At 35.5% G+C, this 21,268-nt stretch overlaps 4 protein-coding genes and 1 long non-coding RNA gene across 11 annotated transcripts; 4 read left to right on the top strand and 1 right to left on the bottom strand.

The window, feature by feature from the left end:
* The first annotated feature begins 224 nt into the window (after nt 1-224).
* On the top strand, nt 225-846 carry LOC149398818 (uncharacterized). The gene is made up of 4 exons (XR_016296950.1): nt 225-316; nt 391-466; nt 607-684; nt 784-846. It is a non-coding gene; the product is annotated as an uncharacterized LOC149398818 (long non-coding RNA).
* An 851-nt stretch (nt 847-1,697) lies between these two features.
* Nucleotides 1,698-4,535, top strand: LOC149398817 (uncharacterized). Of its 2 annotated transcripts, XM_089615769.1 has the most exons (9): nt 1,698-1,801; nt 2,221-2,285; nt 2,681-2,752; nt 2,838-3,024; nt 3,599-3,773; nt 3,871-3,921; nt 4,032-4,107; nt 4,258-4,335; nt 4,463-4,535. In XM_089615769.1, the coding sequence occupies exons 5-9, from the start codon at nt 3,660-3,662 to the stop codon at nt 4,504-4,506; spliced, it is 363 nt and encodes a 120-aa protein (XP_089471895.1). In that variant the 5' UTR covers nt 1,698-1,801; nt 2,221-2,285; nt 2,681-2,752; nt 2,838-3,024; nt 3,599-3,659; the 3' UTR covers nt 4,507-4,535. The 2 variants fall into 2 exon arrangements, with proteins under 2 accessions (XP_089471895.1, XP_089471896.1); XM_089615770.1 differs by lacking the exons at nt 1,698-1,801; nt 2,221-2,285; nt 2,681-2,752; nt 2,838-3,024 and having other exon boundaries at nt 3,537-3,773.
* Nucleotides 4,536-7,433: 2,898 nt separating this feature from the next.
* RPAC43 (RNA polymerase I subunit 43) lies at nt 7,434-10,704 on the top strand. Its single transcript, XM_089615314.1, has 9 exons — nt 7,434-7,699; nt 8,018-8,245; nt 8,480-8,606; nt 8,707-8,799; nt 8,893-9,089; nt 9,501-9,596; nt 9,708-9,801; nt 10,232-10,351; nt 10,474-10,704. Exons 1-9 carry the CDS (start codon nt 7,565-7,567, stop codon nt 10,575-10,577), a joined length of 1,194 nt encoding a protein of 397 aa, XP_089471440.1. The 5' UTR covers nt 7,434-7,564; the 3' UTR covers nt 10,578-10,704.
* Nucleotides 10,705-11,259: 555 nt separating this feature from the next.
* On the bottom strand, nt 11,260-11,783 carry MED32 (mediator of RNA polymerase II transcription subunit-like protein). Its single transcript, XM_089615315.1, has one exon. The coding sequence runs from the start codon at nt 11,729-11,731 to the stop codon at nt 11,339-11,341; it is 393 nt and encodes a 130-aa protein (XP_089471441.1). The 5' UTR covers nt 11,732-11,783; the 3' UTR covers nt 11,260-11,338.
* A 5,151-nt stretch (nt 11,784-16,934) lies between these two features.
* LOC149398814 (serine/threonine-protein kinase D6PKL2-like) lies at nt 16,935-20,082 on the top strand. 6 transcript variants are annotated; one of them, XM_089615309.1, is made up of 5 exons: nt 16,936-17,099; nt 17,210-17,246; nt 17,472-17,508; nt 17,845-18,567; nt 18,974-20,082. In XM_089615309.1, the coding sequence occupies exons 4-5, from the start codon at nt 17,921-17,923 to the stop codon at nt 19,890-19,892; spliced, it is 1,566 nt and encodes a 521-aa protein (XP_089471435.1). In that variant the 5' UTR covers nt 16,936-17,099; nt 17,210-17,246; nt 17,472-17,508; nt 17,845-17,920; the 3' UTR covers nt 19,893-20,082. The 6 variants fall into 6 exon arrangements, with proteins under 6 accessions (XP_089471437.1, XP_089471435.1, XP_089471433.1 ...); XM_089615307.1 differs by lacking the exon at nt 17,472-17,508; XM_089615310.1 differs by lacking the exon at nt 16,936-17,099 and having other exon boundaries at nt 17,230-17,366.
* Nucleotides 20,083-21,268: the final 1,186 nt, after the last annotated feature.

Here is a 21,268-nt window from a genome sequence, read left to right as displayed (position 1 = left end):
ATTTACATGAATCTGTAGGTTTTTGTGGGATTTATCACAGGTTCAGAGCTATTTTGTGGAGTGTCTAAATGGATTGTAAAAAAAGTAGATTAAAACAGTATTGTTTTTAATCATGTAAAAAATTAAGCAAGCCCTAAATATGTTTTGACTTTATACTATGCACTCTTTTCGGAATTTGTTCGTTAGAATAATAGTGAGGTGTGCGACTTTGTTGCAGTGCCTTCGGGTGTGAACAAGCTTACAGAGACAATAAGGCATTCCATGGTGGCGGCGAATCGCACTTCAAATTAGCCCGTGGAAGTCCATCTCATCTATGGTAACGTTCTTTCTCGAATCAGGATAAGAATGAATCAGCCTAAAAATCAAATTAGATGATGTGTTCTGTCTCAGGTACGTAGTAATGGAGAGTCACAATGCCTTCTTCATCACACTCCACCCCAACCAAAGACACCAAAGAAAATGAGAGGTTTTGATTTGTTAACCATCATGTTAATAAAATGAGCAGTGTTGTATTGTTGTAGTTCTAAAAAAATGAGCACTGTTGTATTATATTAGCTATAAAAAATTGCATCTTTGAAATGAAATACTATTCGTCTTGGTTATAAGGTTTTCTGCCCGGAAGGACAGCAAAGGTCCATTGGAGATCGGATTACGCACACAACGGAAATCGGAATGAGAATGAAGGTAAATAAACAGCCTCCTTTTTGTTCTCCTTATTATTTAGCATTTATTATTATTAAATGCTTTACTTAGTCTCATGGTAACACTTGCCCTTGTGTTTAGGTGCACATGCCATCTGCTCTGTGCGAAGCTCTGATGTAGCGATGAGCTGACCCACGACCACTGAATCAGGTACACTGCTTGCTCTTTCACTATTTCCTTTACTTAAATTTAATGTCTATGCATAATCTTAGGATTCTCAACTTTGACTTCCTTCATGAAATTCCTAAATTGATTACAAAGGGAAAATAACTTGCATATTCTTTCCGGATATCTTATTTTTTATATACAAAAAAAAAAATTGATTGGTTATTCTCTCCTTTATTTGTTTGACTGGCTCTAAATTTTTTATTTTTCTTAAATTGCCGGCCGGCCCAAACTTTAAAACTTTTTTTTTTTTTTCAGTCAAACTGTTGAGGGAGCATAATCAACATCTTTGATTTTCAAATAAAACTTTATATGTATATTTTCTATGCTGGGAATGTATGTATTGTTGTATTCCCCAAACATAATTTCTACCGAAGAATCTAATGTTGGAGATTGGGGTTGAGAATCTTGAGATTATGTGTTAGATATATTGTTGACATTGTATATTGTTTTGGCATTTGGTTTCTAACATATTTTACCTTTCATGTCCTATCGATATATGAACTACAAGGGCTTGATCCCTCTCTCTCTCTCTCTCTAAAAAAGAAGAGAGAGAGAGAGAGAGGGTATGTAGGCAGCTCAAATATGAGTGCAGCCATAATTGCAGATTCATGGGACGCCACAGATCGGTGCTCGTCACAAGCGGGTGGGGAAACGTGCGCCGAATCAACACCAGCGAATCAGGTACAATGCTTGCTTTTTCCTAATGCCTCTTCAGGAATAGTATATGCATAATCTTGATGACTATCATGTGGTCCTTAGCATCTGAACTTGAACTCTGACTCAGATACAAGAGATTGGATGGGATAATCTGGTGTCGCTGAGAAAAGATCTCAAGTTCCTTCGAGGAGAAAGTCCTTGCTCCTCAATGATAGAATCGATTCCCTTGCCCTGATCTCTGGTCTTCACAGAGTCTGTCCTTCTCTCCCAAAAGGTAACGGTCTGTCCCCATAACTTTTTTTTGTTGACCATTTTTTTTCTTTTAATTATTACTAAAAGACTTCTGTTCGTCCTTATTATAATATCTTGCTCACTCGAACTTTCCATGGTTGTCAATTTCATACTAGTCTATAAATTCTTCGTGTGTTCTTGTTTTTTTTTTCGTCTAAATAAAATGATGTTCGGGCTCCTCTATTTATGTTGTAGTGATTTCTTCGTTTTCTCTTTAGTCTTTATGCTATGTATCGGTTTTCTGCTCAGCCCATATAAATGAGCATTCATGTTTAATGCTTTTCAGGTTATTTTTATAATAACTTGAAGTGTCAGCTTCCTCAAACCATAATATCTTGTTAAAGGTAAAAGTTTTCTTATCACCTCTATTTGAACCATTCCTGTCTTTTTTCTTGTGTTTAGGTCTGCTACTGGTGCCGATCGAGAGGCGGTGGATCATCAAGGTTCGAAATTTAGTGTACTCAGAGGTAAAGTTGAGTTCCCTTGCAATTTTCTATTGAGCACTTACTTTATAAGAACTTTTAGGTATTATCTTGAGTCTCTTGAAAACTGACTTGTGAGCCCGTGAAATCGGAGAAACCCTCTCTCAACCAACGTTTCAATCTTATGAACATAAATGAAAATCCATTGGTTGAAACAATATGTTACCAAATCCTAGTATCTATTGTTTGCTTGTTTTCTTTAAACTAAGGTTTAGCGTGAAATTATGGGAAGATAGTATTTAACTTTAATATGTGATTTTTGCTAGCTCAATAATATTTTGTTTTCATTGATAAAAGACTTTACGCCGTCTATTTTCTCTGCTTCTACAATTGAAACCAAGCATTGATGATTAATGTTGCTCTGCTCTGCATTAATGAAGGCCTGCACTAATCAGGAATTTTTCTGGAAGACCTCATTCTGACACCAGCGCTGCTCAGTTGCAAGAAAACAGGTACTTGATTTGATATATACAATATATGATTAAGAGGTGATATGAGACTAGGGTCTGATCTCATCTCATTTGATTGTTGTTTCAGCCTTTGGATAGGACTTCGGATCTGGTGGATGTTTACTATCTAAACCCAGCAACGGTTCGGATTTGGGAAGCACTGTTGGAGGCTACAGATCGATGCTCTTCAGCGGGCTAGTCACCAGCCGCGTGGATTATGAATGAAGCTCTAATGTGGCGATGAGCTAACCCACAAGCCACGACCACTAAATTAGGTATAGTGCTTGCTATCTTCTACTAACAACTCTACATTAATACTCGATGCATAATCTTAGGATTCTCAACTTTGACTTCCTTTATGAAATTCCTAAATTGATTACAAAAGGGAAAATAACTTGCATATTCTTTCTGGCTATCTTATTTTATATATAAAAAAATTGATTGGTTATGCTCCCCTTTATTTGTTTGACTGGCTTTAAATTTTTTATTTTTATTTTTAAGTGCCGGCCGGCCCAAATTTTAAAACTTTTTTTTTTTGGTTAGTCAAACTGTTGAGGGAGCATAATCAACCTCTTTGATTTTCAAAATAAAACTCTATACATATACATCTTTTTTGCTGGAAGTGTGTGTATTGTTGTACTCCCCAAAAATAATTTCTACCGAAGAATCTAATTTTTGAGATTGGAGTTGAGGATCTTAAGATTATGCGTTGATGTATTGTTCACATTGTATATTGTTTTAGCATTTGATTTCTAACGTTTTTTACTTTTCGTGTCCAGTCGATATATGAACTACAATGGCTTGATCCCTCTCTCTCTCTCTCTCTCTCTCTCTCTCTCTCTAAAAAAGAAGAGAGAGAGAGAGGGTATGTAGGCAGCTCAATTATGAGTGCAGGCATAATTGCAGATGCATGGGACGCCACAGATCGGTGCTTGTTAGCGGGCCCGTCACCAGCGGGTGGGGTCGTTGGCGTCGAACAACCGCGGAAACGTGTGAGTGCGCTGAATCAACACCAACGAATCAGGTTCAGTGCTTGCTTTTCCCTAATGTCTCTTCAAGAATAGTGTATTAATAATCTTGATAACTAATGTGTTCTTAACTGATAACCTATGTATTCAAAGGTGGCGGCGAATCGCACTTTCCGTAGCCTGGATGAGTCCATTTTATCTCTGGTAACGTTTTCTCTCAAAGCAACATAAGATTGAATTTGGTTTATTCTAGAAACTTGATAACATTGTTGCGAGCCTAAAAATAATATTAGATGATGTGTTCTCTGTCTCAGGTACGTAGTAGAGGAGAGCCACAATGCCTTCTTCATCACACTCCATCCCGACCAAAGACACCGAAGAAAATGAGAGGTTTTGATTGGTTAACCATCATGTTATTAAAATGAGCAGTTTTTGTATTGTTGTAGTTCTAAAAAACTGAGCACTGTTGTATTATATTAGTTATAAAATAATGCATCTGTGAAATAAAATACTAAAATTTTTATTCGTCTTGGCTATAAGGTTTTTTGCCCGGAAGGACAGCAAAGGTCCATTGGAGATCGGATTACGCACACAACGGAAATCGGAATGAGAATGAAGGTAAATAAACAGCCTCCTTTTTTTTTCTTGTTATTATTCTTTCTTTGATGGGTTTTTGTCTTCCTTAGAAAACACTCTTCTTAAATGCTTTATTTAGTCTCATGATAACACTTGCACTTGTGTTTAGGGTTTTTTCGGTGCACATGCCATCTGCTCTGTGCGAAGCTCTGATGTAGCTGACCCACGACCACTGAATCAGGTACACTGCTTGCTCTTTCACTAATACCTTTACTTAAATTTTATGTCTATGCTTAATCTTAGGATTCTCAACTTTGACTTCCTTCATGAAATTCCTAAATTGATTACAAAAGGGAAAATAACTTGCATATTCTTTCCGGCTATCTTATTTTTTATATACAAAAAAAAAATGATTGGTTATCCTCTCCTTTATTTGTTTGACTGGCTCTAAATTTTTTATTTTTCTTAAATTGCCGGCCGGCCCAAACTTTAAAACTTTTTTTTTCAGTCAAACTGTTGAGGGAGCATAATCAACATCTTTGATTTTCAAATAAAACTTTATATGTATATTTTTTTATGCTGGAAGTGTGTGTATTGTTGTATTCCCCAAACATAATTTCTACCGAAGAATCTAATGTTGGAGATTGGAGTTGAGAATCTTGAGATTATGTGTAGATGTATTGTTGACATTGTATATTGTTTTAGCATTTGATTTTTAACATATTTTACCTTTCATGTCCTATCGATATATGAACTACAAGGGCTTGATCCCTCTCTCTCTCTCTCTCTCTAAAAAAGAGGAGAGAGAGAGAGGGTATGTAGGCAGCTCAAATATGAGTGCAGCCATAATTGCAGATGCGTGGAAGAAACACCAAAAGAGGTTGTTTTTATGCTTTAACAACCATCCAGCACTGCCTTGGCTTTCAAGGTCCAATTGCAGGCTCTCTCTCTCTCTCTCTCTTTCTCTCTCTCTCTCTCTCTCTCTCTGTCTCTCTCTCCTGTTTCATTTTATTTATTTTTGGCTCATATTTGTTTTGGTGAGTGAAATATACTTAATAGCAATAATATTTGTGTAAGCTAATCTTTAATGTTATTATTATATATTTTTTGCTACTTTTGGTTTTTTGAAATCTTCTCAACTGCTGGTATTGTTTGTTTTGTTTGTGCAAGTTATCTTTGGTGCGATTTATAATTAAAAAAATAAATAAATAAATAAATAAATTGGCTGCTTGTTTTGATGCTGTGAAAACTATTTGATTGTTGCTAATGTTTGTGCCAGCTTAATCTTTGGGATTTTTTTATTTATTACTATTTGGTGTGAAATCTTATTTATTGGTGGTATTTGTGTAACCTAATATATGGTGTATTTTGCTATTTTTTGGTGGGGTGAAATCTTCTTGATTGTTAGTATTGTTTGTGTAAGCTAATCTTTGGTGTTTTTTTTTTTTTTTTTTGGCTACTTTAGTGGTGTGAAATCTATTTTGATTGTTGGTATTGCTTGTGCAAACTTTTTTTTTTTTTTTTTAATTTAAATTCTATCTAATCAAGTCATTGTGTGTATAATATCTGCACCCTTGTAGATTTTGTATAAATAATTATGATTTCTAACATTGTATGAACTATAAAGGCTTAGGCTTGATCTCTCCTAAAAAGAGGGTACATTTGCTACTTCCTTGTAGCTCATTTATAGTATTTTCTTCAATTAATTATTATTAATATTTTAGTCTATTTTGGCAGGGATGGAAAGACTTTGCACAATGGCTCATTGCAACTAGGAACCATTTGCATTTTTTGTATATTTGTAATGCCATTTTTGGTGTATCAATCGGTTCTGCAATGTTTTTTATCCCTCTCTTTTTGTGGTGTTGAACTGAAAACAACTAGAAGGTGAACTTTTTTTAATTTGACACTAACACCCTTTGATTTTTTTTAATTTGACACTCTAACGCTTGAAAACTATTCGACATCATTACTATAAACATTTAAAATTAAAGAGAAACTTTTTAAAATTTGATACCGACATGCCTAAATTAACCTTTTTTTTAATCAGACATCTGAGGAAGCCCGAATCAGTTAGTACGTGTATCCAAACCCTGTAATACTAACTTTTTTATAATTATAATAATAATAGTAGGAAAAACTGCTTATCTTTATTCCATTAGCATGCATATTTGTTTGGCATGTTTTCACTAGTGGTCTACTTTCTTAATAAAAATGAAATTTGAGATATTTTTTAAAAAGAGTGTATTATTGAACTATTAGTTTAATTGTATTTGTTGCAACTAATCAATCATCTACTTTTTAAGGATTTATCTCAAGTTTCATTTTATTAGAGAAATAGTCCATCAGATTAAAGTTAAATAAATTAATTGTTCACTTAATTTAATTAGCTGAAGAGTAGTTGTAATTAGCCCATTTTTTTTTACCTCATTTTAAGAATCTAACCAGTACATCATTTAATTTTCATACAAACTCATTTATTGACAAATTTAACAAATTTTGACAAAACTTGCAGACTTTAAAATTACTTAAAAGTAGATTTGGAAAAGTTTTAAAATTCAATAATATATAATTACAATCATAATTAGCTACGAATATAATCAAAGAAAATTTAATTTTATGCGAGATTTTTAAGAACGCAAGATCGAGAGTTAAAACACACTTTAACATTTGAGGGAACACGAGACGCGACGACAAAGAAGAATCTTAGCCCGATGGAGATCCAACAACATAGAACACGTATGTGGCGAAGAAGAACAAATTTGGATACTTAAAAGTCCGTCGAGAAAAACAGATAGACGGGGAGTGAGTGTCGATAACAGATTGATGAGAGAGAAATCGAGAGTTAGAGAGAGAGAGAGAGAGTGGAAAGACTAAACTTGATGAGAGAGAGGGATGCATTAAATGAAAAGGGGAGAGAATTTAATAAGGAGGGTAAAATTGTTAAAAAAAAAATTATGAATTTACTGATTGAATTTGTCTTATTTGTAAGAATATCTTGATCAAATCCTTGAATTTTTACTATTATAGCATCCAAATCCCCATCTTCAAACCGAATTCCTACGTAATCGAAGTTGGGCTTAATTCACACCTTAAGCCCACAATATAAACGCAAACCCAAGCTACTCTTCCACATCTCACTCCTTGTTAAACCCTAACACATAAACCCTCATTTTCTCTCTCCTCTCCACTCTATCTCGCGGAAAAAAAAAAAAAAAAAAAAAAAAAATTTAACCCGCCCAAAACCCAGAAAGAGCAGAGAAGAGAAGAGATGTCTGAGAGCACAGAGTCGAAGTCAAAGCCTGAATGGTTAGAGCAACTCTCAGATGTTCCAATGGCGAAATTGCCTCCTCACGTGGAGTTTCAAAGGACACGTGTCGAGTGTAAAGCCGACGCTCCCATTTATGTACCCACTCTTTATCTATTCTCTCTTCTTCTTCTTCTTCTTCTAGAATGAAAAAAAGTACAGAAATGGAAATTCTTTAGAGTGTTGGTGTTGAATTTGAACGATTAGTTATGTTGACAATAAGAAATGGGGGTTCTTTGATTTTATCAGCTTAGGAAGTTAGCTCAATCTTAATTGACTGAAATGAATCACAAGGTTTTGGATTATCTCTCTCAAAAAACATGAGAGAAAAACTGTTTTTATGTTATTCTGGTTGAGAAGCAAATGTTTATAGTCATTTAATTTATTTATTTGAATTATTTTTTCGTTCGTTCGCAGACCGACACTTTGCAATATTCGGGCGCTTATGCATCTTCGGGCGTCGATAACAGCGTCCGATTGGACAATTTCTGCGATAATTTTCGGGTTCAAGTGAATAGAATCAGCCTCAAAGAGAAAGGGAAAGGAAAAGAGAAAGAGAAAGATGAAATGGAATCCATGGAATTCGATATGATTGGCATCGATCCCGCTATTGCTAACGCGTTTCGGAGGATCCTAATTTCCGAGGTAAAATTATATATAATTACGCTTTTGATTGTGTTTTAGTAATTTAAATTTCAGTTAGTTAGTCAGTCATTTAAAGAACGTTATTTAGGCTTTGTTAGGCCAATTTAGTCTCTCTTATAAGCAGGGAAGATTGATTGAATTTCGGGTCGTAACAGTTTCATACTTTTTTGTTATACGACGACAATCTATAATTTTCTCACATTATCAAGCTCTCGACTTTAATTTTCTTTGCAGATTCCGATAATGGCAATCGAAAAAGTTTATATAGCGAACAACACGTCGGTTGTTCAAGACGAAGTACTTGCTCACAGGTTGGGTTTGATTCCGATCAAAGTGGACCCGAGATTGTTTGAATTCGCAGGTTTGACTCCTATAAACCTAAACGGCAATATATACAGGACTATTTTCTGTGTTTTACTTGCTCTTGAAAGCTCTTTCTTTATATTTGATGTTTCGTGTAGAAAGTAACACTCCTAATGAAAAGAATACTATCGTTTTCAAACTTCACGTGCGATGCGAACAACCTCGCGGCGCGGGTGAACAGTCTTTTCAAGGTATAAACTGAAATGTCAAAATCGATAGTTGAAAAATATACTCTGCAAGTTTTTTTTTTTGGGGGGTCTCATATAAAGTAACGTGTGACACAGTAAAGTCGAACGATCTAAAATGGTTGCCAAACGGGAGCGAATTTCTTTTGGCATCGGAAGAGTCGAAGTCGGAGCCGTCTGCGAAACCGAGAACTTACACGTCGTTCACTTGCAGCCAAGAGACTATTCCGGAACTTTCTGAGAACCCGATTACCGCCATGTCAGATATTCTTATTGCCAAACTGGGTTACGGTCAGGTAAAACCGGCGACTTATCCTGATTTTTTATTTTCTTTACCATTCATATGCTTGACTTTGTGGATTGGTATAACAAGCCCTTAAGAATCAAGTTTTTTTTTTTTTTTTTAATATACAATTTATAGTCCCTATCTTTCGACCAAACCAAGATTCAAGGAAGGGAAAAATCAAGCATTTTTAATTGGAGTACTTTGTAGCTAAAACTCAGAACTTGTTTTATTTTTTGTTTTCTTCGGCATGACTGAAACCGATTTACTCATTTTGGGTTCCTCTTGTCATTTTGTATATTCAATTGACGTATAATATCTTAATCTATTTGTCTAAACAGAAATTGAGATTGGTTTGTTTGTTGTAGCCCCGATGAAGTATTTCGTAATCGAATTATGTTATAATTTTTTTTTTCCTCCACAGGAAATTGAACTAGAAGCACATGCCGTGAAAGGCATCGGAAAAACACACGCGAAATGGTCTCCCGTGGCCACTGCTTGGTATACCATGCTTCCCGAGGTACAACCGACACAAACTCTCTCTCGGAACGTTCTCATCGGGCGAAAGTTTTTTTTTTTTTTTTTTTTTTTTTTTTTTTTATAAATCTCGTGCTACGGTTTTTCTCTTCAGGTTGTGCTCTTGAAAGACATCGAAGGTGAGGTGGCCGAGGAACTCCATAGAAAATGTCCGGTTAATGTCTTCGACATCGAAGACATTGGGGAAGGTAAAACCGAGTTCCTTTTTTTCTTTTTTTTTTCTTTTCTTATCTTCTTTTTAAATTGGTCCGTAAAATATTATGTGAGTGGAGTTTTGGTGCCGAAGCGCTTATATTTTGAGGCTACGAGCAACATGTCTCTTGTAGGATTTCAGCCTTTTTCATTTAAAAAAAAAACATAAAATCCAACTGAATTGACGTTCATCATTGCAATGAATTAAATAGTTTTTTTCTATTAAAAAAAAATTAAGTTTATGAATCAAGTCGCTGGCATAGCATCGTATTCTGTTGATCGAATGTGCTGAAAAGCCCCTCTTTTTTCTCTATTCGAAATGAATCGATGTTTAGAGAGAGGCTATCGTTGATTGATTAGTTCTATTTTTTTTATTTTTTTTGCAAAAAAATAAATAATAAATGAATTTTGGTGATGGTGAAGCAGGTAAGAAAAGGGCAACGGTGGCTCGGCCAAGAAATTGCACGCTTTGCAGGGAATGCATCAGAGGCGGAAAAGAATGGGAGGACCGAGTTTCTCTGCGTCGCGTTAAAAATCATTTCATTTGTAAGTCTAATTCTAAGTCGTCGTTTCTGAAATCCGATCCTCCATTGTTGTCATTGTCTTTTTTTTCTTCTTCTTGAAATGCTTTTTAGTAACTTCTATTGGCTCTCTATTTCTTTTTTCAGTTACCATTGAATCGACGGGTGTTTTACCTCCCGATACGCTGTTCACGGAAGCCGTGAAGATATTGGAAGACAAATGTGAACGTGTGATCGCCGATCTTTCATAAAGATCGCGAAATTGAGTATTTGAATGAATTTGTTGAGAAGAAATTTGTTCCCTTTACTTTTGTTCTTGTACTTTATGAAATGAAATGAAATGAAGAGAAATGGCCTTTTTTTTCACTGTCTCCCATTAAACTTTTCATGGTTGGTTAAAAGACCAGAGACACCATTGCCAATAACATAAATAAAAAAAAAAACTATTGCTTTGTAAACTTTTGGCAATCGGACGGAATAATTTGGCTAGAATTCCGGCCATTTTTCTGAACGGAGATTTCGCTATGGAAATGGTCAGAATTTCGACAAATTAGAACGGAAAAAATTCAAATCATAAATTCCAAAAATAAGTAAAGGAAAATGTTCGGAAAGTTCCGTTCCGAATTCCGATATTGTGCTCAACGGAAATTCAATTCTGGTCTAGTTGGTGAAGGTTAATTCCCTAATTCTTCAACCATGAAACAGAACAATGATACCATTATTACTTTGCAAATTGAACCTAGCGAGAAACTTCATTAAAATGTCAACTGTTAATAAATTGGCCAGATTTTAAGAGAGGTTCATTCTTTTGCTGGTTTTGCGTTTCAAGTTATTTACAGTCACTGAACCCACCGGAAAATATATATTAAGAAGACAAAGCACTTACTAGTCTAATCTCGCATTAGAAAAGAATTGATCGTCATTCTTTTATAAATCACAGCGCATTTCAACAAACATGTGGTGTACAAAACACCGAATCATCATCGTCACTGAAATTCTCATCTCTCTGTCTCTACTGCGCGGAATCCTCGGAGAATCTGGCGTCGGAGGAAGGATGCGAAGCCGGTCCGGCTTGCTGAAGCTCGAGGACGAGCCACCTGACGGCCTTGCTCATCTGCTCCAACCTGACGGCGCTTATCGGCGGCAAAGAAGCCGCGGCGGCGGCGGCGGAGGAGGAGGAGGAGGAAGAAGAAGATCCGGTGGCCTCGTCGACGAGGCACTCCGATCCGATCCTCTGTTTGACGGACTCGACGAACTCCTCGGCCTGATCGCACGCCACTCGGAATAGCTCCCACCTCTGCTTGAAGTTCTCCAGCGCCTCCGTCTCCTTCGACTCCACCACCTTCGCCGCCGCCGCAAGGAATTCCTGGTACGCCTTGCTCAGAGAATCCACCAGATCATCCATCGAACCTTTTTCCAGGTCTTAGAGTCTAATACAAACTCCAAACTGGTTATTCAGAGCTATTTGGGCTTTTTTTTTTTTTCTCGTCAAAACGACATTTCTGTCTATAAACGACAACTCTGATTTTCCGTGAAAACGACAGCTAATACTTTAAACGACAAAGATCGAAACTTTTTTCGGGTGTGACAGAATTGAGACGGGTTATTGAGGTATTCGGGTTTAATTTTGCCCGGATTTTGATATATAGCTCAGAGAGACAAGACAGACTAAAAAACGACAATGCTGTTTTTCGTAAAACGACAGTGCTCTCGCCAAACGACATTTTTGGTCATTAAACGATAACTTTGCATTTCGTAAAACGACAGTTATATTGTAAACGACAACTGTGCTATGTTTTTTTGGGAAACGACAATCAAGCGGAGAAGGTAAAAAATATATATTTAAAAAGGCCTATCATATGAAAGAAAATGATATTCATGCCATTTTTACGAATTAATGTCAATTTTACCTTTTTCAACGTCCTTGTTTTTTTTATTAAACGACAATATCACTTCATCAAACGACATTCAAGCCTATAAGCGAGAATTCTGCTTTTTCATCAAACGATAATTAATCCTATAAATGACAACGCTGTTTCTTATAAACGCGAGCCAAATTTTGATACTTAACCTCAAAATTGTTACACAAAGTAAATGATAGACAATTAGTTTTGTTTTATTATCTTTCTTTTATTTTCAAAAATGACATATTATATTTAGTTATCTAGTAATATAAAAAGACTTTGTGGCGCTGTTATTGGATAATCCTTAGAATAAAAATATCTCCTTTTGACGAGTCTGTTGATAACCATTAAATTCTAAAATCAATATACCACACTTGAGATATAATTACCTTTCTTAAAGGACAAAAAAAAAGCTGAATAACAAAATTGTTAAAATTCTTCACCATTTTTTCCAGGAAAAAAAAAAAAAAAAAAAAAAGTGATTCAGTTTACACTTACACTATTAGTTTTCAATTCCTTTTTAACTTCTTCTCTTTTTTATTTGTTTGAGATTTGATAAGCAGTGGGTGGTGGTGGGCTTGTTGTCTAATTAACTATATATATTTATTAAAAAAAATTAGTGGGCACTGATTGGTACTAGCCTTTACTGCAAAATGCAATTCAATGTTCTAAAAATATGTCATGAAAAAACAAAGTAGGAAAGAAGAAAAAAAAACTAGTCCATTCATTCCTCTTTAATGCACTTGATTAAATTGGATGAACGTCGTTATATGGTTATTATAAGTAATTAAGACTTGTTTTTATGCTGGGTTTACCGTCGCACCAAAGAGTTATATTGCTATAACTGTTTTTTCTTCCTTTCTTTCCAACAACTGAATTCATATCATATAGTTTATTATACCTAAACTTCACATAGAAAAATTTGTAATAACATTTTATATGTGTATAATGCGTATATAACATGTTGCCAACAAGAAATGGACTATAAAGTATAAACCTTCATTATAGAGGTTTAACTATTCATATGAAAATAGGCATGGAATTATCTAAGTCGGTTAGTAATTAAATAATTCTAATTTAATATTAACATATTCTTTTAGCTGGATAATCATGTCCCTTTTGATGATTAAATACTTTTTATATTCTTCTCTCTTTTGAATAAAAGGAATTGAACTTGTTATTCTTCAACTTGAAGCTTTGCGGCAAATATAAAGAAAAATAAGGATATAATTTACAGAGCAATCAAGCCAATAGTCTAATTGTTCATTCTTTTTTTAAATAGTAGCTTAAGGTTTATTTTATTAAAAAATAGTTTATTGATTCACAGTAAATTAATTAATTAATTAATTAATTGTAGACTGGTGAACTATTTTTTTTTAATAAAATGAAAATTTGACTAAATTTTTTTTAAAAAATTCAGTGAAATAATTAATTACAATAAATTCCTATAAGTTAAGTAATTATGTCCGATGTTATGTAAGGCTAACATTATACACATCGATCAAGGGAAACAAACATACAAAAAAATCAACATTTTTTTACCTCATAAATCATCGTTTTTCTTTAGAATTTTGGTAGTCGAATGATTGAAATACTCTTATTCGTATGTGTTCATAAACTATATATGATCTTTTAAAAAAATAAAAATAAACTGCATACATGTAGAAGATAATCTATGCTGATTCGTCTATATATGGTGGCATATGCTCATCGGTTTTATGGAATATCGACATAAATATTTCAGTAATAAGACAGCTGAAATTTAGAAAGAAAATAAAAATAGAAACGTCTATAGTAGAAACAAAAATTATTATTATTATTATTATTATTATTATTATTATTATTATTAATTTCACTATTTTAGTAATAATTTAATCAATGCCCACTTATCAATCAATTTGGAAACATTAGGTGCGCATGTTAGGTATTTTTGTTTGTACAAAATTTTGAGACACCACGCTTTACTTATTACTTCTATCTTTTTGCATTAATTGGGTTCCTTTGGTTTCGTTTAAGTATAGATGATAATCTAAAAAAAGAATAAATAAATAAATAAAAGTATTGGTCCCTTTTTTGGAAGCTTTATACTTTTTTTTTTTTTTCGTTGGGAGTGATCTGATAGTCTTTTCTTTGTTATTGACTATTGAAAATTTGGCCCAAGCATTGCAGAGAAAGCTATAATACTTTTATTAATTATGTGTGTTATTTGTCATATTTTGAGAAATCATATGGTAAGCTAGTAGCCCCTACATACATTTAGTTTGCAAACAAATAAAACCGTTTCCAAGAAGATTAATTTTAAGTTGAGCAACCAAATTATATTTTGTTGATGTGATATTTGGTGACTGCCATGTAATAAAATGAAATATTCCAACGCATACATAATTACATATACACCACGTTTATACTAATAATAATACATCATAAGAGAGTCTTATTGTATTCAATACAATTCAAGTTAGTCATGTCACGGATGTAATTAATACTATAAAATGATTCTAATCACTCTAAAAGAAAATCGTTACTTAAAAAAAAAAAAAAATTATACGATTTAGTAGAACATTCAGCCTCTCTCAAATAGTTCAATAATTTAAATTATATGCTTTAGTATAACTCAATAATATGCACTCTCACCCTATCTTTTTCTTCTTCTTGTTGTGATAAACTATCAAAACTATGAAGTTATTGTCATAAACGTCTAGAGACCTATTACAGAGGTTCGGCAAAAGGGCCGTTTGGTTTAGTTTTCTAAACTCGTTTTCTGTTTTTGAATTACGTTTCAGAATATTTTAAATGTTGTTTGGTTATGCTTTCCATTCAATTGTATAGAGATAAAATAGAAAACAACTTTTCATTGTTTTATGTTTTCTAAACAAATTTCAAAGAAAACAGAAACATGATTCTAAATCTGTTTTCTGAATTTATAACCAAACAGTTTTTCTAAAACTGTTTTCTATAATTTAGAATCAGAAAACAGAAAACAGAGATAGAAAACATAACCAAACGGGGATTAATCTCTAAAGGTCGACGGTTTGTTTTATAGAATATTCTATTGGGAAAATAACACATATATACCCTGTATTTTAGTGGAATGTCGAGTTTAACTTTTAATTTTAAAAAATATCGAGTTCATACCCTATGTTTAACTAAAATGACAAAATTATACCCTGAAATTGATAACACTGTCACAAATATTCCTTTTATTGATATTAACTCTTATATAAGAAAAACCGAATCAAATCCAAATCAGTACCCTAATTTCCAAATTCCCAATTTTGAAATAAAAATAGTCTTAAATTGAAATTAAATAATAATATTCATATATCTCCAAAGATGACTTAATTCTGTGTTCAAATTGAACCTCTGAATCATGGATTCTCTGTTCGAATCTTGATTTTGATGACTATCAATTGTCGATTTTTACTTATTTGCCTCTTTCTGTGTTCTTCACGATTAAGAGACCGTTGTTTACTTTTTATTTTTTAAATAAATTACATATATGACGCGAATGAATAAAGATAATTGGTGTTTACATATATATATATATATATTATAGTCAACGCCAATGAAAATTCAATAAAAATTTAAGAAAAAGAAGATTCGTGGCACTGTTGTGTATTTTAAAGTATAATTTCATCATTTTAATTAAACAGAAGATATGAACTTGACATTTTTAAAAACCAAAGTTTAAACTCGACATTTCACTAATACACACACGAGATACTAAGTATGTTTCATTTTCCCTATTCTCTTTTGGTATAAAAGTTACACCGTATTTAATAATACGAAATTCACACTGAAATAGAGTTTATGGGAGATGCTCAAACTATTTTAAAGTTTAAACCTTGATAGTTACAATGCACATTAAGATGTGCATGCAAAGCCAATAATTTGCCAACTCCCCATCTCCACACATGAAAATTGGTCAAAAGGTCCACTCATCCTCTCTAAATAGTTCAGTAATTAATTCCTCACCGTCAGATCTAACTGATCATCATGTTCTCATCAAACTGACATGTTGTGGACCATTTTGCCCATAATTAATCCACATCCCAAAAACCAAAATAAATAAAAAATTAAATAATTGCAGCTCAATCCGAGGACCACTTGAAAATTGGGGCGACTCTTTAAATACCATTAATTAATTTCCTTGATTATTATTATTTTATTTTCTCCCTATTAAAATAAGAATAATACTTTGTATTAGAAAAAAAGTGGTTGTCACAAGCTATGGCTATATAGATAGTGGACAACTCTGGATATTCCCAAGAAATTGAAGCCCCAAATGCAAAACTTAAAAAGAATAAAAAAAGAAAGAAAGAAATAGAAACTTAATTAGAAAGTACACCACAAAAGCATGAGGGACAGATTGGAGTCTTTGGAGGCCCATATGTTGATTCAGACCCTTGTAATTTGGACAAATACATTGAAATAATTGAACTAAAAAAAGAAAAAAGAAAAAAGAAAAAAGAAAAAAGAAAAAAAAAAAGAGAAAGAAAGAAAAAGAAAAAACTTAGTTCAACTTTGACCCTTCTCTTTCTACTGTCCCTCTATCTCTACATGGATTGTGAGAGTGAGCCCACAGACCAAACTCTTTCTATAACACAAAAAACTGAAAAGCTTTTTTAACTCTCTCTCTCCTCTCTCTCTCACTCTACTCCACACATTTTAGAGGAAGGTGGTCTTTTTAATCTAAATACATAATTATTTTCCATTATTGATATTATTAGCAATACTACTCTCTCTCTCTCTCTTATTATCTGTGCCTACAGTAGTGACTAGTGAGTGCTCTTATTCTTTTCTCTCTCTCTCTCTCTCTCTCTCACGTCTAAAGCAGCAAAGTTCTGATCTTAGTGACTTCTCTCTCAGGTAACCCTTTTGGCCTTTTTTTTTTTTTTCCTTCTTCAAGCTGGTCCTATTATTTTTGCCTGGTGGGTTTCTCATATTTCCTTTTCTTTTTTATCTATCTTGTTTTTTAGCATCTGGGTCTTCGTGGGGCTTTTGGATCCAAAGAGGGTGGGTCTATTATCTTCTCTCTCTATGATGAGATCTGTATGAATGAATGAATCTCCTTTTGCTTTGTTCTTATCTTTTTTGCCTCTATGAGTGAATGGGCTTTTGGGTTTGTTGCAAAAGGTGCAGAGAAGCTACATTTTTGTTGGAAATTCAATTCTATTTTTTGTGGTTCATAAAATCACACAAAACGCTTCTTTGATCCCATTTTCCATTTTTTTTTTGAAGGTTTGTGCTTTCAGGCTAAAAGATCAGCATTTTTGAGGTAGATAATAATGATTCTTTGTTTTGATTGAAAAAAATCCACACTTTATTTGTCTCTCTTCACTCGATTCATTGCACCTTCTTTGGGATTTATCCAAGTTTCTGACTTCACACTTGAGAATTAGTTTGACCTGAAGTCTCAGCCTTTCTTTTTCCGAACTTAAAAAAGATGATTGCTTTAGTCTTATTTCTAAGTGGGTTTTGCTCATGATTCTTGTTCAGGTCTCAGATTTCCTTTCTTCACCTGAAAAGTTGATCGCTTTACTTACTTACTTCCTTGTTTCATTAATTTGGATAGTTTTCGTAATAAAGTTTGGTGCTTTTTTCTTGTTTTCAGACAAACTCTCGCCTAATGGCCGAGGATTCACTCTACTTTTGAAAAAAAGAAAAAAAAAAAGAAGATATCATCGACGATGTCCTCGAAACCCAGTTCATCGTCTTCCCCGGGAGAATCGGAGGACCCGGCGGCTTCTGCGGCGGAGAAGCTGAACGACGACGATGATCATCGGCGAGAAGAAGAGAAGAGAGCTTCGGCGGCGGCGGGGAAGGCGAGCCTCGGGAAGAGAGGCGATCCGGTGGAGAGCGGGAAGAGCAGCATATGCCGCGGAAGCACGAGCAGCGACGTGAGCGACGAGAGCACTTGCAGCAGCTTCAGCAGCAGCGTGAACAAGCCCCACAAGGCCAACGATGTCCGGTGGGAGGCGATCCAGGCCGTCCGATCGAGGGAGGGCTCGCTCAGCTTCGGCCACTTCCGGCTCCTCAAGAAGCTCGGCTGCGGCGACATCGGGAGCGTCTATCTCTCGGAGCTCCGCGGGACCAAGTGCTACTTCGCTATGAAGGTCATGGACAAGGCCTCGCTCGCGGGCCGGAAGAAGCTCCTCCGAGCCCAGACGGAGCGCGAGATCCTCCAATCCCTCGACCACCCGTTCCTCCCCTCGCTCTACACCCACTTCGAGACCGACAAGTACTCGTGCCTCGTCATGGAGTTTTGCCCCGGCGGAGACTTGCACACCCTCCGCCAGAGGCAGCCCGGGAAGTACTTCTCCGAGCAAGCCGTCAAGTACGAAATCCGTGTTTTGTCTGTCTGCTTGGGATTAGTGGGCTCTGATACCATGTTTTGTCTGTCTGCTTGGGATTAGTGGGCTCTGATACCATGTTTTGACTGTCTGCTTGGGATTAGTGGGCTCTGATACCATGTTTCGTCTGTTCTGTTCTGTGTATAGGATTAGTGGGCTCTGATACCATGTTTTGACTGTCTGCTTGGGATTAGTGGGCTCTGATACTATGTTTGCTTGGTATTAGTGGGCTCTGATATCATGTTTTGACTGTCTGCTTGGGATTAGTGGGCTCTGATACCATGTTTTGACTGTCAGCTTGGGATTAGTGGGCTCTGATACCATGTTTTGACTGTCTGCTTGGGATTAATGAGCTCTGATATCATGTTTTTTCGTCTGTTCTGTGTATAGGTTTTATGTGGCGGAGGTTCTCCTGTCTCTGGAGTACCTCCACATGCTGGGGATCGTGTACCGGGACTTGAAGCCGGAGAACGTGCTCGTGAGGGACGACGGGCACATAATGCTCTCGGATTTCGACCTCTCGCTCCGATGCGTCGTGAGCCCGACGCTCGTCAAGTCGTCGGCGGCACCGACGGACTCCGAGGCTCTGAGGAGGAACCCGGCGTACTGCGCCCAACCCGCCTGCATCGAGCCGTCGTGCATAACCCCCTCGTGCGCGGTCCCCACGACGTGTTTCGGGCCCCGGTTTTTCTCGTCGAGCAAGGCGAAGAAGGAGCGGAAGGCCCAGAAGCCGAAGAGCGAGGTCGGGAACCAGGTGACCCCGTTGCCCGAGCTCATCGCGGAGCCCACGAGCGCGCGGTCCATGTCGTTCGTCGGGACCCACGAGTACCTGGCGCCCGAGATCATCAAGGGCGAGGGGCACGGGAGCCCCGTGGATTGGTGGACCTTCGGGATCTTCTTGTACGAGCTCTTGTTCGGGAAGACTCCGTTCAAAGGGTCGGGGAACCGGGCCACGCTCTTCAACGTCGTGGGTCAGCCGCTGAGGTTCCCCGAGGCTCCCGTGGTCAGCTTCTCGGCGAGGGACTTGATCCGAGGCTTGCTCGTCAAAGAGCCTCAGCACCGATTGGCTTACAAGCGAGGCGCGACCGAGATCAAGCAACACCCTTTCTTCGAGGGAATCAATTGGGCTCTGATCCGGTGCGCTAGCCCGCCCGATATTCCCAAGCCCGTCGATTTCGATCGGATCTCGGCGCCGGTGGTCATGTCGTCCTCGGCGGCGACGACGGCGAGCGAAAAACCCGCCTCTCTCGCGCCCGGCTCCGCTCCTCAGCCCGACCAAAGCAATTATCTCGAATTCGATTTCTTTTAAGCCGGGGGTTTCGGAGCTATTAGCATTATTTATTATTTTTGCTAAATTGTTTTATTTCTTTTTTCTTCTTTTTCTTCTTGCTTGAAGAGCTTCTGAAATGGTTGTATCATGTGAAAAAGAAAAAAAAGTTAGTCCCTTTTTTTCTTTCCTTTATGCTTATTATAGTGATCTTATGTTTGATGTTGTGATACATTTTCAATACTTTTTTTTTGTATTACAGAAGCTGAAATGTTTAGTGCTCTGAGGAAAAAAAAAAAATTGTGAATCAAATTTCCAATTATTGGCTGTATATATAGTATTGGCTGTATATATAGTCTTTCACTACACTTCACATTGCTTGAGCAAAAATTTGGTACACTTTCTTTGATTATATAACATGAAATGAATCATAAGTTATGAAATACCATAGTGACATTGTCTCTTTTTATTGGAATTTGTTTCCAGTCTAAAAGAATATTGCTAACCTTAGCCTCTTTTTTATAATTTTTTATTTTATTTTTTTTATACCCCCCAGACCAATGCATTACGTCAATAGTTAAATTAGAGAAGTAAATTCCGAGTAAAAATATAAAGAAATAAATTAAGTGAATAATTAGAGTGTAAGAGATTTGCTTCCCATTAGAAAAAAACTGTTTTATATAGTGGTTTTACTTTGGGGACTTTGCTTTGATTTGCCTATTTTCTTCAAAGAAATGTCACTTTCAAGGACAATGATATGTAATGGGTTTGGAAAACAACCAATCCATGCCAATTTATCAGCAACGCTCCAATTTTAACGGAATGTTAATTAAGGATCATAGTATTGCACTCATAAGTATAAACACATATTAAAATAAAAATTTAAATACATTATTGACGAGAAGAAAAAAATAAATAAAAATAAAGCACATTTTTCTTCTTCTTTTAATACATAATAACATAAATATTTAGATAGTGATACGTACTTGGTTTGGAAAACAACCAATCCATGCCAATTTATTAGCAACAATCCAAATTTAACAGAATGCTAATTAAGGATCATAAAATTGCTATCATAAGTATAAATAGGTATTAAAATAAATGATAAAGTATTGATACAATGTTGACGAAAAAAAGCACAATCACAATTTTTTTTTTCTTTCAAGTCATAACAACATATTAACACTAGTCAACAAATATTAATTATATATGACTATGAGTTTGCACGGAATAATAAATGACTAACGTGTAATATTTTCCTGCATTATTATTAAACCATGATAACTTTATTTTCTTTTTAAATGATTGGATACTCATAATAAAAAATTTTACAATATTTTATTATTCTATAAGGCCATTTTGTGGAGTCTTTTATGCCAAATGCCGCTTGAAAAATCTTTCGAGGAAATTCCCAATTA

This window comes from Urtica dioica, chromosome 5 (genome assembly GCF_054948205.1).
Source record: "Urtica dioica subsp. dioica isolate 48M chromosome 5, U.dioica_male_clone48M_v1_H2, whole genome shotgun sequence".
In the NCBI taxonomy this organism is placed as follows: domain Eukaryota; kingdom Viridiplantae; phylum Streptophyta; class Magnoliopsida; order Rosales; family Urticaceae; genus Urtica; species Urtica dioica.
Note: the sequence above shows the minus strand (reverse complement) of the source record. Positions and strands in the feature narration are given on the sequence as shown.

Bases quoted from the DNA above. Each gene is read 5' to 3' on its own strand.
- LOC149398814 (XM_089615311.1), top strand. From the start codon at position 17,921: ATGTCCTCGAAACCCAGTTCATCGTCTTCCCCGGGAGAATCGGAGGAC. The intron at 18,568-18,973 runs GTACGAAATCCG...TTCTGTGTATAG, and splicing joins TTCTCCGAGCAAGCCGTCAA to GTTTTATGTGGCGGAGGTTC.
- RPAC43 (XM_089615314.1), top strand. From the start codon at position 7,565: ATGTCTGAGAGCACAGAGTCGAAGTCAAAGCCTGAATGGTTAGAGCAA. The intron at 9,090-9,500 runs GTAAAACCGGCG...TTTCCTCCACAG, and splicing joins CCAAACTGGGTTACGGTCAG to GAAATTGAACTAGAAGCACA. The intron at 9,802-10,231 runs GTAAAACCGAGT...ATGGTGAAGCAG, and splicing joins CATCGAAGACATTGGGGAAG to GTAAGAAAAGGGCAACGGTG.
- LOC149398817 (XM_089615769.1), top strand. From the start codon at position 3,660: ATGGGACGCCACAGATCGGTGCTTGTTAGCGGGCCCGTCACCAGCGGG. The intron at 3,774-3,870 runs GTTCAGTGCTTG...ATGTATTCAAAG, and splicing joins AATCAACACCAACGAATCAG to GTGGCGGCGAATCGCACTTT. The intron at 4,108-4,257 runs GTTTTGATTGGT...CTTGGCTATAAG, and splicing joins GACACCGAAGAAAATGAGAG to GTTTTTTGCCCGGAAGGACA.
- MED32 (XM_089615315.1), bottom strand. From the start codon at position 11,731: ATGGATGATCTGGTGGATTCTCTGAGCAAGGCGTACCAGGAATTCCTT.